At 39.2% G+C, this 25,657-nt stretch overlaps 1 protein-coding gene across 1 annotated transcript in view; it reads right to left on the bottom strand.

The window, feature by feature from the left end:
• OSMR (oncostatin M receptor) overlaps positions 1–24,049 on the bottom strand; it is a 36,565-nt gene extending 12,516 nt beyond the window's left edge. The window contains exons 1-10 of the mRNA XM_081315479.1: positions 23,655–24,049; positions 21,445–21,523; positions 19,361–19,524; positions 16,840–16,999; positions 15,592–15,855; positions 7,445–7,583; positions 6,889–7,037; positions 5,276–5,418; positions 4,311–4,479; positions 917–993 (exon numbers count right to left, since the gene is read on the bottom strand). Of these exons, the coding sequence (XP_081171605.1) occupies positions 917–993; positions 4,311–4,479; positions 5,276–5,418; positions 6,889–7,037; positions 7,445–7,583; positions 15,592–15,855; positions 16,840–16,999; positions 19,361–19,524; positions 21,445–21,514 (1,335 nt within the window). The 5' untranslated portion in view covers positions 21,515–21,523; positions 23,655–24,049. The remainder of the gene's footprint in view (positions 1–916; positions 994–4,310; positions 4,480–5,275; positions 5,419–6,888; positions 7,038–7,444; positions 7,584–15,591; positions 15,856–16,839; positions 17,000–19,360; positions 19,525–21,444; positions 21,524–23,654) is intronic.
• Between the last annotated feature and the right edge of the window lie 1,608 nt (positions 24,050–25,657).

Below are 25,657 nucleotides of genomic sequence, written 5' to 3'. Positions count from 1 at the left end.
CGTACAGTCACCCATGCACTTGTGACCTCCCGCCTTGACTACTGTAACGCTCTCTACATGGGGCTGCCCTTGAGAGCCACTCGGAAGCTTCAACTGGTGCAGAGTGCAGCTGCACGAACACTTTTGGGGGCCTCCCGATACTCCCATATCACACCTCTCCTTCGTGAGCTGCACTGGCTGCCGGTTGCCTTCCGAGTGAAATTCAAGGTGCTAACAATGACATACAAAGCCCTACATAGCATGGGTCCGGATTACCTACGGGAGCACCTTCTGCCAACGTCAACACCCCTCCGTCCTGTGCGCTCCCACAGAGAGGGCCTCCTCAGGGTGCCACCGCTCAAAGAATGCCGGCTGGTGGCCCCCAGGGGGAGGGCATTCTCAGTGGGTGCGCCAACCCTCTGGAACTGCTTGCCTACTGAAATCCGGATGGCCCCCGACCTTCGCACCTTCCGGCGCGACCTAAAAACTTACCTGTTCCAGCAGTCCGGCCTGGCCTGATAGGTCTTGGGGTTTCATTTGTTTTTACTATCGTTTTTTACTATTGTTTAACTGTATACCTACCTTACTCTGTACACCGCCCCGAGTCCCTCGGGAGAAGGGCGGTATATAAAAACAAACAAATAAATAAATAAATAAATTATATCAGGGGTCTTCAAACCAGTTTGAAGACCCCTGCATTATATGGAAGCATGAATGACCAAATCCAAGATCAATGAAGGAAGTCAATATTTATGGACCATCTGTTGTCCATTTTTAATCTATTAAATTATTGAATGTTTGTTTCTTGCAATACTTGTTATCCTTCTGCACTTAGCACAGTGTTGCTCACCTCAAACAGGAATAGTGTGATGGCTATTTATTTATTTATATATGTTTCTATATGTCCTATCAGTTTTATATGAATGGCCAGACTCACCCTCCAGAATACAGTTACATTATGTTGCTCCAAGTCTGGGTTAATATATCTCCAGACATCAAGCAATCCTGATGGAGCTGAAAATCAAAGCATGCAACACATGATATAAGCAGGCTTAATAATCAAATAGAAAGAGTATAATTATGTAAATACACTGTTATATTAATATAATATATTCTACACTTTCACAAGTCACAGACACCTTAAGATGGACACTTGCATTCTTTGACAGTGCTTACAAAATTTTCATCCTGATAACCATTTCTTTCTTATTTGAATTGTCTTTGTGAAAGAGGTGATGGCTATTCTTGAAATAAGAAAAGAGGATATAAATTCACAATACAGTATTAATACTGTACATATCAAACTGAGTGCAGATAAGAACAAAATCTCTCATTTTGAGTAGAAAGGTTACTTTTATTTATATTGTAGTACCAGCTATTCACAAAGAGAAAAAAAGATCAAATTTTCAAACCATAAATTAAACAGAACCATCCTTAGCCTACTCCACAAAAAATTAGGATTAACCATAAAAATGTTTATATTAAAAGAACATTTTGAAAACTGAATAGCAATAACTGCAGGGCAAAATGTACAGCCTTTCTGGAGATTTATTTTTCCTTCCATTCAATTGTATCTGATTCTTGGCTCTAAAAGTCCATGCAGTTTTCTTGGCAAGGATTTTAAGAAGTGGTTTGCCATTGCCTCTATCCATAGGCTGAGTGTGTGTGACTGGCCCAAGGTCACCCAGCTGGCTTTGTGCCTAAAGCAGAACTTTAAGTGGAGGAGCCAGATTAACTTAGTGCTGCATTACTAACTTAATAACTGCAATGATTCACTTAACTACTGTGGCAGAAAAGGTTGGAAAATGGGGCAAAACGCACTTGTCCTGCTTTCCGGTGCTTTGGAGAATAGCTTCACTCCCTCTTCTTTGTGGCAGCCCCTGAGATATTGGAACACTGCTATCATGTCACCCCTCACCCTTCTCTTCATTAAACTACACATACCCAATTCCAGCAACCGTTCCCTATATGTTTTAGCCTCCAGTCCCCCAATCATCTTTGTTGCTCTTCTCTGTACTCTTTCTAGAGTCTCGACATCTTTTTTACATCGTGGTGACCAAAACTGGATGCAGTATTCCAGGTGTGGCCTTACCAAAGCATTGTAAAGTGGTATTAGTACTTCACTTGATCTTGATTCTATCCCTCTGTTAATGCAGCCTAACACTGTGTTGGCTTTTTTGGCAGCTGCAGCACACTGCTGGCTCATATTTAAGTGATTGTCTACTAGGACTCCGAGATCCCTCTCACAGTTACTACTATTGAGCAAGGTACCACCTATACTATACCTGTGCATTTGATTTTTCCTGCCTAAATGTAGAACCCTACTTTTTTCACCATTGAATTTCATTTTGTTAGATAGTGCCCAGTGTTTGAGTCTGTCCAGATCCTTCTGTATCTTAAGCCTATCTTCTGGCATATTGGCTATTCCTGCCAGCTTGGTGTCGTCTGCAAATTTGATGAGTTCCCCATCTATCCCCTCATCCAAATTGTTGATGAAGATATTGAAGAGCACTGGGCCCAGAACAGAGCCCTGGGGCACCCCACTACACACTTCCTTCCATGTAGATGCAGTTCCATTGAGGACCACACGCTGAGTACGGCCTGTCAGCCAGCTACGAATCCATCTGGTGGTGATGCTGTCTAACCCACATTTTTCTATCTTATCAAGTAGTAGGTTGTGATCTACTTTATCAAATGCCTTACTGAAATCCAAGTAAATTATATCTACAGCATTCCTCTGGTCCACTAATTTTGTCACTTGGTCAAAGAATGTAATAAGATTTGTCTGGCATGATCTGTTTTCGACAAACCCATGTTGACTTTTAGTGATGACTTTGTTTGCATCAAGGTGTTCGCTGATTTGTTGTTTGATTATCTTTTCCAGAATCTTCCCAGGTATTGAGGTCAGGCTGATAGGTCTGTAGTTTCCTGGATCTATTTTTTTCCCTTTTTTGAAGATGGGAACTACATCAGCTCTCTTCCAGTCCTCTGGTAGTTCCCCAGTGCTCCAGGATCTATGAAAAATATAGTTCAGTGGTTCTGAGATCACGTCTGCCAGTTCCTTGAGAACTTTGGGATGTAATCCATCTGGCCCTGGTGATTTGAACTCGTCTAGGCTGGACAGGTGTTCACTTACCATTTTTTTGCCTATCTTAACTTGCGTTTCTATTCTGTTTTTTATGGCACTGGTTTTGGTAGGTTGGACTGTTTTTTCCCTTTGTGTAAAGACAGATGCAAAAAATGAGTTAAATAGTTCTGCTTTCTCCCTATTGCTTGTCACCTTCTTGCCACTTTCCCCCACTAATGGATCAATCATTTCCTTAACTTTTTTCTTGTTTTTTATATGTTGAAAGAAGCATTTTTTGTTATTTTTGACTTTGGTCGCAAGCCTTAGTTCATTTTGAGCCTTAGCTTTCCTCACTTCATCTTTGCAGGCACGGGCTATTTGCTGATATTCTGACTTAGTTATGTGCCCCTCTTTCCACTTCTTATATTTGTCCTTTTTATCTTTCAATTTATCAGAGAGTTCTTTATGCAGCCATGCTGGTTTCTTTTGAGAGCTGTTATTTTTCTTCTTTGTTGGTATTGTACTAGACTGGGCTTTATTATCTCACTTTTCAAAATTTCCCAAGCTTCTTGAGTTGTTTTCCCCTTTAGGATTCTCATCCATGGAATTCTTCCCATGGTCTCTCTAAGTTTATTGAAATTAGCTCTTTTAAAGTCCAAGACTCTAGTTTGGCTGTGTTCTATTGCTTGTGCCTCCAGAATGTTGAATTCCAATATTGCATGATCACTTCCCCCCAAGGTTCCTGTGGCTTCGACACCTTCTATCATTTCATCTCTGTTTGTGAGAATTAAATCCAATATGGCTAATCCCCTAGTTCCCTTCTCTACTTTTTGGGAGAGGAAGTTGTCTCCTAGGTTTGACAGGAATCTGTTTGATCTTCCACTTGGTGCAGAGTTTGTCTCCCAGTTGATATCAGGGTAATTAAAGTCCCCCATTACTATCGTGATGTGCTTCTTACATACCTTAGTTAGCTGACTAGCAAAAAGTTCATCTATTTCCTCTGCTTGGTTAGGCGGCCTATAGTATACACCTATGGTAATGTCATTTTTCCCCCCTTTTATATTGACCGAAATGCATAACTTAACAACATAAATGTTGGGTTCAATTGTGGTCTGTATTGGCCTGCACTCTTTCATCCTCTATCTGTGCTAGCTGGAGATAATGGAAGTTGTAGTCCAAGTACTTGGAGGATACCAAATAGAGAAGATGACAAAACTCTAGGCTCCATTTCCTTTAAAGTTTTCCTCCACAACAGAATGCTCACCAGCTTCAGGAGTCTCAGAAATTATATTCTCCGTCCAGCTACTCCATTTCCAGGAGGGACCAACATCTGCAGCACAGCGTACTTTTAATGCATACTTTGTAGCAGGCTGCAGTCCACCTAACTGGAAGTGGGGAGGGAAATCTGAATTGGACTGCAGTGTGATATTGTACTGCAAAACATAAAAGAGTAAACCTGTTAAAAGGTCAAATATTGTCTTTCTCTGAGATAACTTTTTTCTGAAATGTAACTACATATTTTACACCAACAGCAGATGGCAGCATTTTATCAATTTTGACTGGATTCCCCCCCCCCCAAAAATAAAAAAATAAAAAAATAAGCAGGGTTAGATCTGCTTTTGGATTGGACTTCAGTTTATTGGAAATCCAGAGCTGTAGGCTACACTGAAAAATCTAAACAACAACAAATCTTGAAAAGCAGCAACTCCAGGCCACATCTATATATTACTTCCAAGAACCTACACAGACATATCTATGAAGCTAGCAAGATTTGAATTTGATTTGAAGACATTTTCATTATGTTCATTCCTATCCACCTTTCCAATCAACTTAAACTCTGAAAAGTTTAATTTACACATTGAATCCCAATGTTTGTCCAAAGGGTTCCTCTCATTCTTTGGAACAGATCTGGGGGCTCTGCAGACAAGGTAACATTAGCAATTTCTGGGTCACTAACAGAAGGACTCCACTAGATATAAGCCACTATTTGGTGGCTTCATAAAGGCTAATGAATTTACTATTTGCAATAAGATGAACTGTTCCATGATTGAGACTGGGTTGTAGTGTGTCTCAAGGTTAGAGTCTGTTCTGTTTTGCAATTGTCACACAGAAAACTAAAAGCGTTTCTGAATTAAACAAGACACATGTGAACCTCTGACTCCTCATGCAAGATTTATAATGCGGTAGGGAGAGTTGCTATTATTTTATTTAGATATAGATGCTTCTCACCTGCTTAGTCCCACCACCATTTGCAGCACTGATTTGGCATAACAACGATAGACTTGCATTTATTGGGTTTATATCCCAAGATAACTGAATAAAGGTAGCATTTTGATAATCGACAGATGGTTTACTGAAAATTACAGGACGAACTGGTTGAAAAGAGAAAAATGAAGGACTATGAGAATTCCAAAAAGAAAGTAAATCAATACTTTGGAACATAAAAACAACAATACAAACAAACAAACTCCTCCAAAATTGCTTTCTTATCCCTGGATTTCCCTTCTCTGTCATGAAACTCCAAAAGATCTTCAGGCACAAAAATTATGGCAACCATCTATTAGGTTTTGTCTTTTTCCTACTTCCTCCACTTCAACTTATTTTCTTTTGCTCCAGACTTGCTTTCTCTTCTCTTTCATTCCCATCGGAGAAGTGTGCCCTGTTTCCCAACACAGTCGGTGCACTTCCCAAAGACAGGAAAAGAAGGACATAAAAAAGATCTCTTTCTCCTCCTGCAGAAATGAGGAGGGTAATCATAATTTCCCTGGCATGATGGTGCTCAAAGGAATCCAATCTACATACCATGTTGCTGATTTTTGTAACTTGACTCTTCTGGGTGACGAATCACCATGAAGAGTGAAGGGCAACTAAAGGAACCCCAAAAGCTGAATCAATAGCAGCTTAAAGTAAATCAGGAGGAGAAAAGCAATGGGAGCAGCTAAACAAACTAGAAATTCTAAATTGCTTAAATCACCCAGTGGCATCTGTAGGAAGAAAGGTCATAACAGGCAAGACCCTGCACGCAATACAGCACAAGCCCCACTCTTTTTGTACATGTTGTGTGTAAAAAAAAGAGCCTTGGTGGAGCAGTGGGCTAATGCCTCCTTAAGTAACACCAGCTGCCTGCAATTAGTGCAGGTTCGCATCCCACCAGGCTCAAGGTTGACTCAGCCTTCCATCCTTCCGAGGTAGGTAAAATGAGGACCCAGATTGTTGGGGGCAATTAAGCTGACTTTGTAATAATGCCACTTGGGTGTGTGTGAAAGCCCTAATAAGCAGGCATATACATAGAATGAAGGCTACTGCTAAGCTTGTAAGCCGCCCTGAGTCTTAGGAGAAGGGCGGGATATAAATGGAATTAAAATAAATAAAAAATAAAAAAAATAAAAAGGGGCATCATGACATGTCTCTTTTGACCCTCACCCCCTTTTGTGAAAATCACTGATTTCTACTCAATGTGGTATTCTCCAGATGTGTTACACTCACAATTGAAAGACTTAACATGTAGGTCATCAAGTTAGATAAGAATGGACTAAATGTCATGTTTCTTTACCAAGTTTTCAATTGTTCTGCTTTTCTCAAAATCAGAGAAATCATCAATTTTTATTTATCAGTGAGGAAACATAACAGGAGAAGAAACAGCAGATTCCTGCAATTTCAACTTCTCCAGACCTTTGTTTTGTGGGACAGACAATTCTATTAGCAAGAACCAATCAATATATTATCTTGAGCTCTCACAAGTACAGGCTAATCTGTTCCTAAATTTTACTTTACATTTTTATCCAGTTAGACTGTGACATTAGGATGAAACATAAAAATTAGTAAACAAAATCAACCCTTACCTATGTGCATTACATTAAAACTAAGCTGCTCATGTTTCTGTCCAAGGCAATTTCTGGCGGTTAACCTTACATTGTATAGGAATTGGTTTCCCATCTTGAATGAACAGCTATTTTGGAATTTTGTACTGCAATATATTTTTGTAGAAGAGCTATCAAAAAATAGCATGGGAAGGAGAAAAGACAATATTTATTTTATTTGCAGACAAAAATAATACATTAAAAAATGATGTTTGCCTACAAGTTCAAGCTTTATCCTAAACTAAGATTTATCTCTAAGCCACTATAAATGTCTGTATTACAGGCATACAATGACCTTAAGCAAAATGTCAAAGGTTTCGTCTATTCAAGTTAAATATGTAAATAGCTTATTTGTTTTAACTTTCTGATAATCACCAATCTCTTTTATCCAAGACAGATTTTGTCTCCTGGCATCAAGGTCTTCAACAATCCCAAATATTCCTTTCAAAGATACCCCATAAATCCTGATACAACTAATCTAAGTTCCTTCATATTATGCTTTGGATTGACTTTGGAAGACTGATTTGAGAATACTTACACATCAGACAAAATAAATTCCATTGGACAGGCTTCCCTAAAGAAACAGTCTTTCGATACGTAAACAGGATTCCAAGTACATCTAATATTAATCATGTCTTCAGTTTCACAGCTTAGATTTTGGGGTTTATCAGGCTGGTCTATTAAAACAAGTTCAGATTCATATGTTATTTTCTTATATATTTCATCTATACAATTACTTTCCAAACAAATCAAGTTGATCGCCTTGATTTCCCCCCCCACCCCCCACCAGCAGAAAAATGATAAATGCAAGCCTTGAGAACAGATACTGAATCCCTCCCCATCTTTGGATATCCTGTCCCCTTTATTCAAGGATGTTTCCAATGACCGTTGGCCAATAAAGATGATAGAAAACTGTACTTTCCCTGCCCCTGCTTTATTTAGAAAGCGAAATTGGCTCACCTAAGTATTTCATTCATTTTTATTAACATTATATTCTGCTTTTTTGCCAGGAATTCAGAAAAGCATACATAGTGCTTCGTCATCTTGTTTTTATCCAGAATGTCAGGCACAAGGAACCAGAGCCACTTATAAATAGCTAACAGCAGCAACTATATTATCTACTACTTATGATAAAAGAATCTCAACAGTCCTCCCTTGGAAACAACCACATAATGGATCTTGGGGGAAGATTATTAGGCTTATGTTGCTTGCAGCTGTGAAACAACTCTGAGCTGGCCCCTCGCTTTGTCAGGAGTGTAAATCAAAAACTCCCGTATCTTTGTTTATCAGAGGTCGATGAGCCGTGGTTCATCCGAAACATGGTACAAAACAAGTAAGATAAAGAAAACCCAAAACATATTTACTATAACAACACGTTAATCAAAAAACTCTTAACTGACTACATGTTCTGGCTTACCGAACAGCACAAAGAGAAGGGGAAAAAACGATTGTTTTTTATTTTATGCGCACGCAGTAGTAGAGACAGAGATTAAACCAAAGACATGCGCATGCAATAGTAGAAACAGAGATTAAACCAGAGACATGTGCACGCAATAGTAGAGACAGAGATTAAACTAAAAAACATAGTTGGATATGTGACAAACACCATAGTTACAATGATAACACAACTGGCAAAGAGCAAACTGCAACGTGCTTAGCTGACAAACACAAAAATGCAGTGACAACCCCTTCTTTTGTCAGTAAAGCAGAACTCAGGTAAGGCACATTTTCTTACGCAGATACTCATGCTGAGCTGTAGGAAGTGGCTTAGTAAGCATATCAGCAATCTGATCATGTGTAGACACATACTGCAATTTCACAAAGCCATGTTTAACTACTTTTATATTTTTATAACGGATGTCAATGTGTCTAGACCTAGAACCTGTAAATCGTGTTTCAGATATATAAACCACAGATTCATTGTCTTCCATCACAGTAATTGGTCAAATCAGGTGTGTCCAGATATCTGTGACTAAAGCATCAAACCACATTAAAGAATTACATGCATCTGAAACACAAGCATATTCAGCTTCAGTAGATGAACAGGAAATAAAATTCTGTTTACGTACATGCCAGTAAACAGGACATCCATTTAAAAACATCATATAACCTGAAGTACTTTTACATGACTTCCTATCACTCACCCAATCAGAATCTGCATAACAACATAGCTCTACATAATCAGTATATTTTTATTTATTTTATTTTATTTTAATTCCATTTATATCCCGCCCTTCTCCGAAGACTCAGGGCGGCTTACAAGCTTAGCAGTAGCCTTCATTCTATGTATATGCCTGCTTATTAGGGCTTTCACACACACACCCCAAGCGGCATTATTACAAAGTCAGCTTAATTGCCCCCAACAATCTGGGTCCTCATTTTACCTACCTCGGAAGGATGGAAGGCTGAGTCAACCTTGAGCCTGGTGGGACTCGAACCTGCACTAATTGCAGGCAGCTGGTGTTACTTAAGGATAATAATAAATAATAAATAATAATAAATAATAAATAATAATAAACATAATAATAAATTTATCTTTTTAGTGTGTTTTAGGTATCTCAATAATCTCTTAACACATGTCCAATGAAACTGTTTTGCCTTGCCTACATGTCGTGATAAGAGATTAACACGAAATGCAATGTCAGGTCTAGTCCAACTACTAATATACAACAGCGACCCAATTACTGAGTGATAAAAGTGTTTGATCTTCGAACTCAGGACTTGGTTCATATGCCAAGTTGTGAAAATCAGTTTGCATGGGTATACTCACTGTCTTAGTATCCTTCATGTTACAGTGATGCAAAAGTTGTTCAATTTTATCTTCTTGTGAGAGACTAAACGCCTTCTGCGTTTTGACAACCTGAGCACCCAAATAAGTATTAATATATCCTAAAGACTTCAATGTGAAATACTTTTGTAAAGTTTTAGCAAAGTTCTCACTCATCTGCTTATTTGGAACAATATAAACAATATCATCAACATAAACAAGAACTATCTCATACCTATTGTCAGATCCTTTAGTAAACACGCATTCATCAGATTCGGACTTAATAAAGCCCATTAAATTTAGTTTGTCAGAAAGACATAAGTACCACATTAAACCAAACTGTTTCAGACCATAAAGACTTTTGTGTAGGAACCACGTATCCCCTTCTTGCTGTCGGAATCCTGGAGGACCTTTCACGTAGATTTCTTCATCTAGGTCAGCATGTAGATAAGCCGTTTCAACATCGAACTGGAAAACTTCTAAATCAAGAATAGTTGCAGTGACTAAGGCAATTTTCACTTTCATTCTGAACTGTCGATGAATAAGTATTTGTATAATCTTCAGGATAACGTTGAGTGAAACCCTGAGCTACAAGTCTGGTTTTATACAATGACTCACCATTCAGCTTCTTTTTAATTCTGTAAATCCATCGAGTGCCAATAACTTTCTTGTTTGCTGGAGGGCTTGCAGGTGTAAACACCTGAAGTTTCTTTAGACTGTCCATTTCAGCCTGCATTGCCTCATACCATTTATCTTGCTCTGGTTCAGGAAGATGTTTCATTTGTATGAACTTATCAGGAGGAAGAGTAACATTACAAATCAAAGGTAAAGGTGCTTTCGTTACTTGCCATGAATACCATTTTAGAGGGATCCCCTTTGTGGTCCTCTTGGAACGTCTTGGAACAACCGTCCATTCTTCTTCCATTTCGTCCTCGTCTTCATCATCGTCGCTAGCATTAGCATCGGCGGCTTGCGAAGACGGAACAGTAGGTTGATAAGAACTCGTGGAAGGAACATTCGCCTGTGAATCATGATCATCAGGCTGCGTGGTATCAACAGCATCATCTCTAGGAAAATAAACTCCAGGATTGTTAGAATGAATCCTGGACCAGTCAGCATCTTCCTCAAAAGTAGCAGATTGGGAAATCACTATTGCATGAGTGGAGTCAATATATTTGCTCCATTTTGAATTATCATCAATACCCATAAACCTCATTCTTTTCGCCGCAGGACCTCCTTTCTTTCTTTGAGCTAAAGGAATGTTCACCATAGTGTATGAACCAAAAATATGGAGATGCTAGAGATCAGGCTTGTATCAATATAACATGAAGTAAGGGGTCTGATTTATTACACTACTCCAAGTACGGTTGATAATATGATTGGCATATTTAATAGCCAGGTTGGCATCTTCAAGGAGGCAACACATCATTGTTTGCAAAACCCCATTTCTGCGTTCTGCCACTCCATTTTCAGCTGGAGTGTAAGGAGCTGAGGTCTGATGTAGTATGCCATTCTTACGCATCCAGTCCTGAAAACGCTGAGACATAAATTCAGCACCGCAATCACTCTGAATTCTAGCTATGCTAACATCGTGTTGGGTATAAACAAGAGCGGCAAAGTCTTTAAAGATCTGAAAGGTCTCAGATTTCTCTTTCATAGGAAATACATATCCATATCTAGAATAATTACCAACAATTGTCAAAAAATATTTTTTATGACCAATTGTTGGCGCAAAAGGACCCACTATGTCAGTGTGTACCAAATCAAAAATGCGTGTTGACAGGCGTGTAGTGCGCTTTGGAATGGCTGCTGCTTTGGATTTGGATTTTTTTGCAGACAGCACAATCCAAAAACACCTTACACCCCTTTATATCTAAACCTCTTACAAATTCTGGCATCTTCTTAAGAACACAGAAACTGGCATGACCCAATCATCTATGCCACTTATGGATACATCTGTAATGCAAAGCTTTACCTATTAGTGAATTCTTAACATTAACATTTTTATTAAAAACCTCAGGCTTGCTGTGAGCAATCTGTGTCTTATTTTGTTTTTGTTGGTTTTAGGAGCTTTTGGAGTAGCAACAGAATCTCTCTCTGGAACATCTCTCACTGTGTATGCGCTCTCCTCTTTTGGATCTTGTATATTTGCCTGCTCTTGCGGCTTAAACTTTGGCTTTATGTAATAAACACCACCAATCAACATGGTTTCAGCAATAATATCTCCATCTTTAACTAAATAGCTTGCTTTTTCAAGATGGTGGACCTGAAATTTTAATACTCTAGACAAGTGGCTCTGACTAAGCAAATTACTATTTGCTGATGGTACATAATAAACATCAGGAATAAATGCATCGAGCTCTTCAATATAAACAGTTCCTTTTCCCATAACCTGAACAGAAAAATTTGAAAGAGAGTAAGGTTCACGAAGTTCAGGTTCAGGCTCGTGCATTTCTGTATAAAGCTCCTTTCTATAAGTAACATGTAATGCTGCTCCATTGTCTAAAGTCCAAAGTAGTCGTCTGTCGTACTCTGGTTGAGATTGTGGATCGTTGGTTAAAGCTAATGTGGCAAGTGGAGTTTGCGGATCATGCCTGGGACCACGACGACCTTGTCGTCCGCCTCTACCTATGCCCCCTCTGGACTCTGGTCCTCTAGGCTGGTACGTGGGGGGTGCTGGAGATCGTTGGGGACAATCCCGGGTAACATGTCCCACACGATTGCAGACGTAGCATCTTGGCATCCTTGGAACGTAGGCTCTGCCATAGGCTCTTCCACGAAAAGGACGTCTCGCTGGAGCTCTTGATGCAGGTGGTCCTCTTAAATGTGGCACGGCTTGCATAAGTGCCACTTCTTCGGTTAAAATTCTGCATACATGATCCACTGTGCGTTGAGTAATGGGTACTTGATTAATTTTTGTAATAGCATCTTTCCATTCATAATTCAATGAGTTAATAATAATGCTGATCATTTGAAAATCATCAATAGGATAGCCTTTTTCACCCAGTTCTTTTCTTATTCCTTTCATTTTAGTTAAATGTTCTCCAATATGTTCACCAGGTTTTAATCTCGAACCATGGAACTCAGACAAAAGTACACATGTAGACTCAATTGAAGTAGGTTGATAGCATGCTTCTAATTGATTCCAAATTTGTTGGGCAGTTGTATCTTGTGAAAAAGTGAGCTGTAATTCAGTGTCCATTGACATCAATAATGTTGTGCATGCTCTAGTATTTAAGTCCCATATGTCAGGAGTCCACGGCTGGTCAGGAGGATTAAAAACCATGCAATGGGTACCTTCTCTGCGGAGCAAAAGTCCAACTTCACTGACCCATGCCTTATAGTTTTGTCCTGACCGCTTCAATTTTGAATCACCAACCAATGGTACAATAGAAGATGCCTGTTGAGAAACATGCATTTGAGGTACTGGCTGTGCAGGTTGCGCAATTCGAACTTGACCTGCAGGAGGCGCCAGTGGCGCCTGTGCCAAGACTTGCGGCAGTTGAATTGAAGCTGTCGCAGGTACCGATGCTGGCTGTAGCTGTAAATGAGCTGCAATTCCACCTTGGCCAGCAGGAGGCGCTGGCACTTGAGCTGAAACATTAAATCGGCCTTCAGATGGCGCTGGTCTTTGTATTTGAGAGCCCAGTGGTAGCTGCACTTGGGCTGAACACCACTGTGCTCCATCTGGAACAGGAACCCGGACAGTAGCGACATTAATAGGAACTCCAGCACCATCGGGGGCCGAAGCCCCCGATGAATGGACTGGCCCCTGTACAGGCACAACGTTTCAAGGAGGTGTTGCAGCTTGGAGCAATGATTGATTAATAGACATCTGTGAAAAAATGTGCTGCAATCTCTGTATTTGCTCCTGTAGTACATATAGTAATTCATTTCTATCTTGTAGAACAGATTCTCCAGCAGATGGTGTTATAACATTAGATTCAGGCATCACTGTAGCCTTGACGATGTTGTGTATCATTTGATCCTGCACAGCATCATGGGACTGCGATGTAGATGCTTTCTGTTCCCATTCGACTGACACAATACCCACTTGTGGGAATGACTTTGGCTTGGAAGAAGGCAATATGGTGGATTCTGGGATTTGAATCACTTTAGAATCCCTCTTATTCTGCTTAATCAATGATGCATATACCTTTCCCTGAAGCAGCCCCTATTCAAATGCCTCTATTTGGTCAAAATAACTTTGCACAGCCTTCCCATGCAGGCTAAGAGGTGAATAATGAATTTCATCTTTTCCTAGTGAAACTTTAGGTCTAGCACCAAATGTCTCATAATCTGCATAGGCCTCTTGAGTATAAACTCTTTCTGGGGCAACTGCTTGAGAGTTTGTAAAATCCAAAGATGGTGTAACTGACCTTAAATCATCGACAGGGGCTGCAGTTTCTTCTCCAAGACGCGTTGCAGAAGCAAGTGGAGTCTGTAAACTTGAAGTGGGCTCATCCTCTTCATCAGACTGATAACGAGCCTCCTTTCTGCCTTTCTTCCTGCTCTTTTTTCTCAGCATATTCTGGTAATTAATCACAGCGTTCCTCAGTCGCTGAACTAACTAACCGACTAATAGCCTATACGCTTATCAGCATCAAAAAATTATCTCTTGAATGTGAAAACAAACCATCCTCTGCTACCATGTCAGGAGTATAAATCAAAAACTCCGTATCTTCGTTTATCAGAGGTTGATGAGCCGTGGTTCATCTGAAACATGGTACAAAACAAGTAAGATAAAGAAAACCCGAAACATATTTACTATAACAACACTTTAATCAAAAAACTCTTAACTGAGTACATGTTCTGGCTTACCGAACAGCACAAAGAGAAGGAAGGGAAAAACAAACAAACAATTGTTTTTCTTTTATGCGCACGCAGTAGTAGAGACAGAGATTAAATCAAAGACATGCGCAAGCAATAGTAGAAACAGAGATTAAACCAGAGACATGTGCACGCAATAGTAGAGACAGAGATTAAACTAAAAAACATAGTTGGATATGTGACAAACACCATAGTTACAATGATAACAACACAGCTGGCAAAGAGCAAACTGCAATGTGCTTAGCTGACAAACACAAAAATGCAGTGACACGCTTGGCCTCTCCTTCCAGCCTAGTGGGTCAACCAAAGTGACCGACAACTTGAGTCTCCCTATTCTGACTGTATTATACCCACTCAAGAAAGTCACATACTCATCTCCTAGCCAATGCTACATATGTTCAAGATTATCTGCAATTATCCAAGTGTGTTCACAGCATAAGAAAACTTTTGGTTATATGTTCCTTACTTTTGTGGCTTTTGTGATCTTTTTCCCATTGGGAAAGTGAAAGAATGATCATTGATTTGCAGAGAGCAAGAGGAAAAGTCATTTGTAGTTGTGGCATCTGGTCAATCATTGACCTCTGCAAAATGTAATAGGTTTGGCCCTTATTAGAGATGGATGGGAGAATACCTGAAAATCTTAGAATAGTGGACTAGATTGAGCAATAGAAAAAAACATTTTCTTGCTTATTTTAATTTTTATTTCTAGTCTGTCTTTGACATTTGCTTCCATAAGCAGCCATAGGAAATTAATGATCCACTCCCTTTTGGCGAGCAAAATAAAACCAGATTTTTGTGTTTTGTAGAATTATCTAAGGTCCACGCACTTTAGGGCATGAAATCTTTCAGTATTCCAGAAAATTTAGCATAATCACAAAGACAACTTTTAAGATTCAAATTTAAAGTGGTTAAAACAATCCTGTTCTCTTCAGCAAAGGTGAGCAATGTGGGCTCCTCCTAATGTTACTAGATCATAACTCCCATAATCTCTGATCACTAACCATGTTGATTGGGATTACTAAATCCAGACCTTTTGCGACAACCCAGAATGCTCATAGTAACAATAAGATTGAAAATTTCCTGCTTACTGGTGAGGTAGAAATAAGTTGAATTATTATCCTGGACTTCAGGAAAACCACAACTGAGCTGAAAGCAAAGAGGGAATGAAGATGTAGGCTTTCTAGTAAATAATATTCGTTGCTGTTTTGTTGTCACATTTTCGTTGTAAAATGAAAAACTAGTTACAGTTTTATTTTTCTTTGCAATGCAGCAAAATGTGATATTGGAACCTCGCTCAAATACTTTGTTTTGAGGAAAGATGTGAATTGCTTCATTATTGAGAGCATCTGGGCCTGCACAAAGCAATAGAGAAAAACAGATTTATTTTTCTTCATTTAATTGTTTTATTGTTCAAAGAGTTCTTCACATCAGAAAAATGAAAAACCTCCATTTGAGCAAAGTGACATAATTTTCACTTGGAATTCTGGCAGCTGCAGGTCCCAGGATCATCTGGAGTTGGAAAATACTGCCATAGAATTAATTGCTATTATTTATTCCCCATATGACCAACTGGGAGACTGAGTTGACAGTTAGATGGACTGAGAGAGTTTGTGGGAGAAATAAGATTCAAACTGCAGAAATAAGTATAATATGCTACAGTATTTCTCAAGTCAGGGGAGAGAAATCCTGTGCTATCTTTGAACATATGTGTTATTGTGGAAACATGCATGGGGACCAACTGAACTGCAGATACAGTAGCATGTGTGCAGACTTACAACTAGGAGTTCCCCATGAGAGGAGAATTCTAATCAGCCCCATGTTCCTTTTCAAGAACATAAACTACACTTGATTTCTATTATCCCAGAATGCAGGTAGGTGGATTCTGGTTGAATGCTAGGGGAAAAAAAAACCTGATGGTTTCCCTCTGGCCAGAATACGTGACTTATTAAATCCGTTAAGTGAGGCTAATTACTTGTCTCCCTTAGATTTGCACATGGAGTATGGGCAAATGCCTCTGAAGGAAACCTTTAAGAAGAAAGCAACTTTTGCAATACTTCAAGAACTGTTGAAGTTTATTAAAATGATCATTCTCAAGGGGCATTTCCAAACCTTCAGAGGCTCAGATTTTAGTGAGGGAAGTGGGGCATAACCAGCCTTGAGCTTCAGTTTGCTTACTGTCACCCTACATACACTAAGTCCCTGTCCTAATAATAAGCTAATTATTTGTGAAGAGGGAGAGAAAACAGGAACAGAAATTCAACATGTCTGAAAAAAGGAGAGGTTAGAGAAGCTGCACAATGCAATGCATCAGCTTTCTACTGGTAATTGGACTTTACCATCTGCTGCTACCCAATCAGTCCAGTTACTCCAAATTTTAGAAGGTGCCACTTTGCTCCTTATTCTGGCTTCATGAGTTGCACACTGCAAAGGCACCTCAGAGATAAAACTCCATTGGTGAGGTTGTCTTGATTGATTGAGAACTGTTGTATAATTCGCCTAAAAGTACACCATAAGAAAAGCTAATTAAAAAGGAACCCAAACCAATGAGAGAATAGACTTTGGGTCTTTTGATTTCACTCTTTCTGTATTCCGGATGCAATGAATTTTATGAATACAATTTTGAATTACTGGTGTAAAATTTTACGCACTGACTTTGGCTAGGATGGCAGATAAAACTGGTAAATAAATAAATAGTTGACAGATGAGATAGACAGACAGACAGACTGCCAGACAAATATAGCAAAATTCAGAACCATTTGGGTTAGGATACTGACTACAAAATATGAAGCAGAGCAATGCCTTGGACTCCTTTTTTGACAGTGTTATTGCTTGAAATATAACTGACATCTAAAACCAGTATTGGCTGTTGTAACAAAAACTCACATCTTCACAGCTTTACAAATCAGCTGCAACTTCTTCCCACTCCCAAGATATTTCCCTTAAAAGTATTAGAAGACTATATAAGTCAGCCATTACACACCTCTCTGCTTCTTCTCCCATAAAATACAAGTAGCCCTTGACATATCACCCTAATGGAGCGTGCTCATTACAGTTGTATGTTATGACAGTTGCAAAATGACCGTTTTTGACCTTTGTTAGGGCTATCATTATAGGGACGCGGTGGCTCAGTGGGTTAGGATGCTGAGCTTGTCGATCAGAAGGTCGGCAGTTTGGCGGGTCGAATCCCGAGTGCCGCGTAACAGAGTGAGCGCCTGTTACTCGTCCCAGCTTCTGCCCACCTAGCAGTTCGAAAGCACGTAAAAATGCAAGTAGAAAAATAGGGACCACTACGGTGGGAAGGTAACAGCGTTCCGTGCGCCTTTGGCGTCTAGTCATGCCGGCCACATGACCACGGAGACGTCCTCGGACAAACGCTGGCTCTTCGGCTATGAAACGGAGATGAGCACCGGCCCCTAGAGTCGGAAACGACTAGCACGCATGTGCGGGGGAACCTTTACCTTTTACCTTTAGGGCTATCATTAAGCAAATGCAGCAGTCATAAAATGAACTGCACAGTTGTTAAACGAACAGTGTTTCAAGCTACGAAATCTACTGCCTTTAGGACCACTGTAATTCTTCTTGCTCTTATCGCTGTGAGAGCTGAGGAGTTGTTTTGGCGAACTGAAGGTTCTTATCAGAAGATGTATTGGACAATGTGACCTGAATAGTCAGAGGGGGGGGGGAGAATTTTACTCTTTTAATTATCTGTTTCCCACCATTTCCTCAGAGCTAGCCTTAATTCAATTATGCTGGTTTGATTCTTGTCCAATAATAATTTACATTAGAGAATGCAATGTCTCTGGTGTTTTGCTTGACTGGGCTTTTTCAGCCGGGACTTGACACTATGATCATTAAGCGAACCCATCATTTGCTATGATGTGCTTTTGCCAAAAACAGAAGGTAACTTCTGGTTGTCTGCAAAACCACCATAACACACAGTTATGTGTCTACAAAATGCTGCAAATAGTTGTAAATGCGTCCTTGTTGCCGAGCATCCAAAGTGCAATTCATGTGACCCTGGGGGTGACTTTTGGAACTTTGGAACTCTGTAGAACAACACTGCACTATCTTGCAAAGCTAACATAATTCACAGACTCTTGATTTGCTATCTCATTTCTTGCCACTTCAATGTAACAATGATCATGCAATGGCATGATCTTTTCCCAATCTTTAAAATTTCAGTACCCTCAAAATAAATAAACTTACTCCTACCTCCCCAATCACACCTACACTAAAAGTCTAGAATTCTTTTAAAGGGGCAACAATGATTTCCCTCCAGAAGTTGTTGTTTTTTTAAAGTCATATGCCATTCTGTGAAAAACTGATCAGGACATTGTTTCTCTAAGGTGGAATTTTGCTACAGATAGCCTGTGTTTAGTAACCACACGTGGGTCATTAAATGGAGCAGTCACTAAACTGCAACTGAGCTTACTGTATGATCTGACTTCAGCTTTGCTTTGCAGACTGGCGAAGATGTAAATGTGACAATTGGTCATAAAAGTTGATTTTTTATCAACTTCAGAACTGTAAATGATTGTTAAACAAGGTAAAATGAGGATTACCTGTAACACTATTTATGCATTAGGAAAAACTACAGAAATACAGGAACAGGCATTTCTCATAACATGGGCATAATAGCAAATTCTTATTTTGCCTCCTGTTTCAGCTATGAGAACTTGTTCTTTAACAAAAAAAGAGGGAGAGCATCTTAAGGACCAGGTAAATCACTCCCACCTCTGAAATCTATGCATCTAGTTTGGATTTAGGTTGAATTTGAACATTTCTTTCCACCGAAGACTTGGATTCAAGAGGAAGATGGTATAAATTCCTAAGCCCCATTTTGAAAATGATACTTACATTCAAAATAATTGTTCCATTTTCTTCTCTTAAACGAATTTGGATGTTAAAAACAATGTCTATTTTGGAATTAGAGTAATCACTAACATCCCATTCCAGTAGCAGTCGTTGAACTGAATTATTTGAGTAAATCCTAAGGTTTCTTGGTTCAAACACCTGGTTGCCTGATGGGAAAAAAAAGAATGAAAAATGCAAAAATAATGAGTGATCAAAGTGTTTCTTAACCTCAGCAATTTTAAAATATAAGGATTTCAACTCCAAGAATTATCCAGCATGACTGGCTGGGATATTCCAGGCTCAAAGACCACAAATATGAAATTTGCTGAGAAAGTCTGATCTAAGACAGATGAATCTATGAAGTAGTTATAGGTTGTAACATTTATACAAAAAGAATCTCATTTGTTTCTGCAAATTATTTTCCTTAATCTGAAGGTTCGATTTACATGCTAATTTTAATTTAATATGCTCTTTTAATTAAGAGCCAAAAAATTTGGGGGTGGGGGCCATGAGTCTGATTCAGGTTGAATTCTGGTCTTTTTTCCCACCCACTAGCTCAGAGTGATTAAAATGGGGAGAAAAGATTAAAACTAAGACTTAACAGTATGTATACATTAGAATGGAAGAGACCAACACAGGAAAACACCAACACTCATCATCAGCTCCCAAATTATTCATTCATTCATTCATTCATTCATTCATTCATTCATTCAATATGGCTGCCCATCTCAAATGGCTGACTCTGAGTAGCAAACAATCAATTAAAACCAAAGAGCAATCATAATAGAAAAAGAAAATTAAGCTGAGAAAAATGACAATCCATAAATTTCCCCCAGATCCACCTTTTTTTTGCTTATTCACAGAAATTCATAAGAGAGGAGATAGTTCTTACAGTCTTGGACATGGCATTTATATTTATTTTTATTTATTTATTTTAATTCCATTTATATCCCGCCCTTCTCCGAAGACTCAGGGCGGCTTACAAGCTTAGCAGTAGCTTTCATTCTATGTATATTTAGAACGTGGAATTTAGAACGTGGAATTTAGATTCCACGTTCATCGCCTTCAGACCTGATCTAGAGCTGGCTATCACACTACTTCTTAGAATGGGAGAAGATCCCAGAATATGTTTCTTCAGAGGAGGACTGAGATCAAGTAGAACCAGAAACATCATGGGACAATAGTCATGTCACTAAAGATTCCTGCAGTATTACAGTGTAGTGAATATAGTGGATGGCCTTCAAGGACAAGAGAAAATATGCTAACAAAGCAACAATCAGATTAACAAAACTTGAGCCCAAGCCAAGAATTTGGTTTGCACAAACAACTCAGATAGTACTCCTTCTTCAATTTTCACAAAGATAAAAGAGAGAGAAAAGGAAGCATATTGCAAAGTGTAGTTTTAAAAAAAGAACTGGTCTCCAGGGTGTCTATTTCTTTGGTCTACCTTATAAGGCTCACATGGAACCACTTTGACAGACCAAGCAAGTACACAAGAACTTGTCCTGCACCCTGAAAGTTACTTAGCCCTTGACTGTGAATACCTTGCCTCGCTGTATTGGGACTTTTGATTTAACTTCACCTTGTATCTTGCTTTTCCTTTGGATAGGCCACCTAAGCAATAGTTTGCTGGTTTTGATCTCTACAGCATCTATTGGATGACTAATATATTCTCAAACATATTGTGAAAGAACTTTTTCAAACACAGCTTTATTCCATCTAGCTGTAATAGAACCTAAGCTTCTCATCTGTGCTCTGTGGCATATTGATATTTCCCTAATTTACCCCCTGGCAGCCAGCTATGCTTCTAATCCACCTGAGACTTTATTCTCTGCTACCATCCCCAGCTCAGTCTAAAATGTATCCAGCCATCATCATGCATACATCATCAATCTCTGAGTTAAGCATAGGATCAATTAGGACTACTTTAAGTGAGTGACCATCCTAAGTTGTCTTGCATTGGGAATACTTTGTCATTGGCTACAAAGCTGCCTAAGTTAAGCATGTCCTTTAAACTCAATTCTTTCAGAGTTCTTTTAAAGAGTCCAGGAATTTAGTAGTTCCATTAAAAACACTGCTGTATATACCTTGATCCTGAACCAGACCAAGAAATAAGGGTGTGTAGAGAAGTATTGTTTGAAATACCCAATGGTCCATCTGTTACTTCTGAAAGATACAAGCAATAACAGAATACAGGTTTTTTATCAATCATATTGTCCAGTTCTTCAGCAATCTGATACTAATTTTCATGCATCTTAAAATAAATAAACATCGAAACAGTTGGTGGGTTTTATACAATAAGATGAGCCATCATCATATAAGGCTTCCTAAGGTATTGGGCTACAATGCCTTAAATCCAAATCGGCATTACTGAAAAGTACAGAAATTGTAACCAACTTATCTGGAGGGTATCAGGTTGGGAAATATTTCTTTAAATCAGCATTTTTTTAATTTTCCACTTTACAATGTGTGAACTATGGCTCCCAAAATTCCCTAGCATCCATCACATTGATGGTTCTTGAACACTTTGAGGGTACAATCCATCGAAATCCATGGGACTATGAAAGTAACTTTTTAATTGGAGTGATTGTGCATAACTCTACCTCTCTAACGGACAATTTAAAATAGGTCCTTTAACATATTCATACTAACTTGAGCTTTTTAGTCATTATATTTAATATAGAATAGGAAAGGCCCCCAGCTGGCTGCTTAAGATTCCAGATTTGGTGCTTTATACTCCAGCTCCGATTCATGAAACATCTTAAAATGTTAACATGTTAAAATACACGCAAATTGTTGAGTAAGAGGAAAAGATAATAAATAACTAATGTCAGAAGAAAAGGAAATGCAGCAAGTAACTTGAAAGCCATGTTATCAACTGTAATGATAATGGCTTAAGAAAAGTTGCTGATAAGACAAACATCTTAGCTGTTGAGTAAGCATAATCTGATCTAAAAGAAAATATCTATGCTCAACTCCCAAGAGAAAACAATATTATTGAAGAGGGCTGCACCCAAGGCTGCAAATGGACCATTACTGACTAGGGTCCTAATTGTAAATTATCTCCTCTTAAGATGGCCGTCTATATTGCTTCTTTTATTTTCAAACCTGATAAACCAGCCCTTCTCTCATTTTGAGCTGCACAAAATCTTGCCCTTGAGGCATCAATGTGTAATCCGTGGACTCTTCTATGCTATCAGAAATCTGTCAATCTTTTGGGTATCACTAGATCCCCATGCTAAATCCCCGTCCCACATGCTGGCTGGGGATTGCTGGGAGTTGAAGTCCATATGCCATCAAGTTGCTGAAGCTGAGAAACATAGGACTAGACTGCTGAAGGAAGGAATTCCCAGTAGGTCAGCCCCTCATCCCCCCCACACACACCTGGGAGAAAGTAGAAAGCCACTCGTGGTGGTGTGATCTCACCAAAGAGATAGGTCACTTTTGCAAGTGTAACACTTGGTAAACATACCACTCTGTTCCGACCTTTATAAAATAACACAGGAGTTAATCTCCTCAATTCAGTAGATGCTACATCATAAGAGTTTTTGGGGTAGCCTAAAAGAACATTCAACCTCATTGGTGGCCCCCAGGGGGAGGGCGTTCTCTGTGTGCGCGCCAGACCTATGGAACCGCTTGCTGGTTGAGCTCCAGACGGCCCCCGACCTTTGCTCCTTCCAGCGCGATTTAAAAACTTATCTATTTGAACAATCTGGCCTGGTCTGATGGGTTTAGGGTTGGATCTAATTTTAACATAGTTTTAATTATTGTATTATATTGGGCATAATTATTTCTTTTAACCTCTTTTTTAACTTTTGTATTTATATTCTGATATTTATTGCCCTGAGTCCTTCGGGAGAAGGGTGGTATAAAAATTTAATAAATAAAAATTAAATAAATAAATAAAATATCACTTATTCAAAGAGAAGTTCAGCTATTAGCAGTACTTGTTAAATATAGACTAAGACTCCTCAATCCAAAGAATATCACCTGAATATTGAATAAAGTAAAATGAACTCAGAAACGCATATAAAATAAATGAGGAATTTCTGGACTCACACATTAAATAAACTCTAATTCAGTTTGCTTGCTTTTTCAATAGCATGTTCTCCAAGCCCAGCTAACAATGGTTTATTCAACAAGCCATTGTTAAACAAATGTGTGAACCTAGTCCAAGACAACAGGGGACTGTTGACACATAGGTGCAATGGAGCAAACTTAAAAGGTAGAGACGTGCCCTTGACCTAATGCAGAAGGAAATGGGGAAATTATAAGAGAAGAGGGCACAAATATTTACCAGTTCCAGAGATATTATGTGATCTGAAATGATGACATTCACAGCATGGGTTTGACAGGTTATCCTCTTATGATTCTGGTTCACGGAGTTCTTGAACCTTCAAACATTCCAAAGCTTTTACTGATAAAGAAAAACACAAATAAGAAAAAAAAATCAATAATAAATATAAGAAACATGAATGCTGGAAAGGGAAACTAAAGAAGGAAGGTAGGGTGGAAGAAAGGTCAACTGCAGATAGGAGACTAAGGAAAGACAAATGCATTTTTTCCCCATAAAGAAGAACCAGTTTGAAAACTTTATCTGAGAAAAAGGTTATTCCCAATGACTAAAAATAAAAACTGAATACATTATAATGGGAGGCCTGCTATGCTTTACAGCTGTAGATGGTTTTTTTTGCTGCCCAAAATGTTTATTATGTTGTTATTTAAAAAGTTAAATGGCAGTCAAGGTGGTGCAACATATTTGCTTTCTACATCTAAAAGCTCATGAAATTTTGGACTATAATTTTTAAAAAGTGGTTACATTAAAAGGGTTTTTCAATCCTACTTACAAACTTTCAGTTTTTAACCTCAACAGTCTGTGGTGCACACAAAGCACTCCATAAAACACTATATTGCAAGGCCAGGTGTATAAACCCTGGACAAAAATTGATTTCTTTAATAGCTCTAAAAATCTGCTATTGCTTTATTATTTAAGCCTTTTTTTCCTATTTCTTTTTTCCACTAGAACTCCAGGCTGACAGATGCAGAATCTGTTTTGAATAGCCTGATCGAAGCTTCAAGAATTCACTCACTCTGCATGCCAGCAGAACTGTTGCTGGTTATGATCAAACATAATTTCTTGACTTCATTTGGACTTCGTTGATTCTCATTGCTCACTTAGTCAGCCTTCCAGGAAAAGAAATGAAGATACAAGAAATCATACATGCCTCACACAACCACACTCTACGTTTCACATCAACAGAGTTCTTGAACCTCGTTGTTGTTTAAAGTTCAACTTTTGGCTCTTCTGCTGAATATAGTCTTGTTTGGTGGAAGTTGATGTAATGGAAACTTCAGAACTTTCTAATCTGGATGTCTTCCTCTACTCTTTAGTTGCTGTCCTGCCAGAAATCAGAAACAAAAATTTGGGAATACAGTGCCTAAGATTTCCAGCCAGACTGAACTGCCTGAGAGTTATGATATCACAGAGGACTTCTGATCAGGAAAGGATTAGAAGGTTGAATAAGTGCATTAGGTAAGTGCATTAGAGTTTACGGGAACTGTAAACCGTGGATGACTGCAGAGATACGAACACTCCTGAGAGCCTGGGATTCTGCCTTTAAGGCAGGGGACAGGGACGCATACAGAGAGGCCAGGGCAAATCTCAGAAGAGGTATTAGGATGGCAAAACAACAATACAAACAAAAGGTGGAGAACCACTTAGCAGATAACGATCCGAGGCAAGTATGGCAGGGACTGCAGCACTTAACCAACTATAAGGGCAGCACGAGGAGCATGGCAAACACCGATGCCTCATTGGCTGAGGAGCTGAATATCTTCTTCGCCCGCTATGAGGTTAAAAGACCAGACCCCGTAGCCTCTGCTGGCTGGCCTTCTGACTCTCAGCCACTCACCCTGTGTGAACACCAAGTGAGAGCTGTATTGAAGGCTGTGAATCCCAACAAAGCCACAGGCCCAGATGGGGTGCTGGGGATAGTGGTCAGGAATTGTGCCGACCAATCAGCAGGGGTCCTGACAAGGATTTTTAACATCTCCTTGTAAACGGCATGTGTACCATCGTGCTTGAAAGCAGCTACCATTGTCCCAGTCCCCAAGAAAACTGCAGTTGAGTGCCTGAATGACTACAGACCTATTGCATTAACGTCTGTAGTCATGAAATGCTTTGAAAGATTGGTTCTCCAACATCTTAGGACATGCCTCCCACTGGATTTTGATAAAACATCAATTTGCCTATAGGGGGAATAGGTCGACAGACAATGCCATAGCTACTGCTTTACACTC

This window comes from Vipera berus (genome assembly GCF_964194415.1).
Source record: "Vipera berus genome assembly, chromosome: 2".
NCBI lineage: Eukaryota > Metazoa > Chordata > Lepidosauria > Squamata > Viperidae > Vipera > Vipera berus.
Note: the sequence above shows the minus strand (reverse complement) of the source record. Positions and strands in the feature narration are given on the sequence as shown.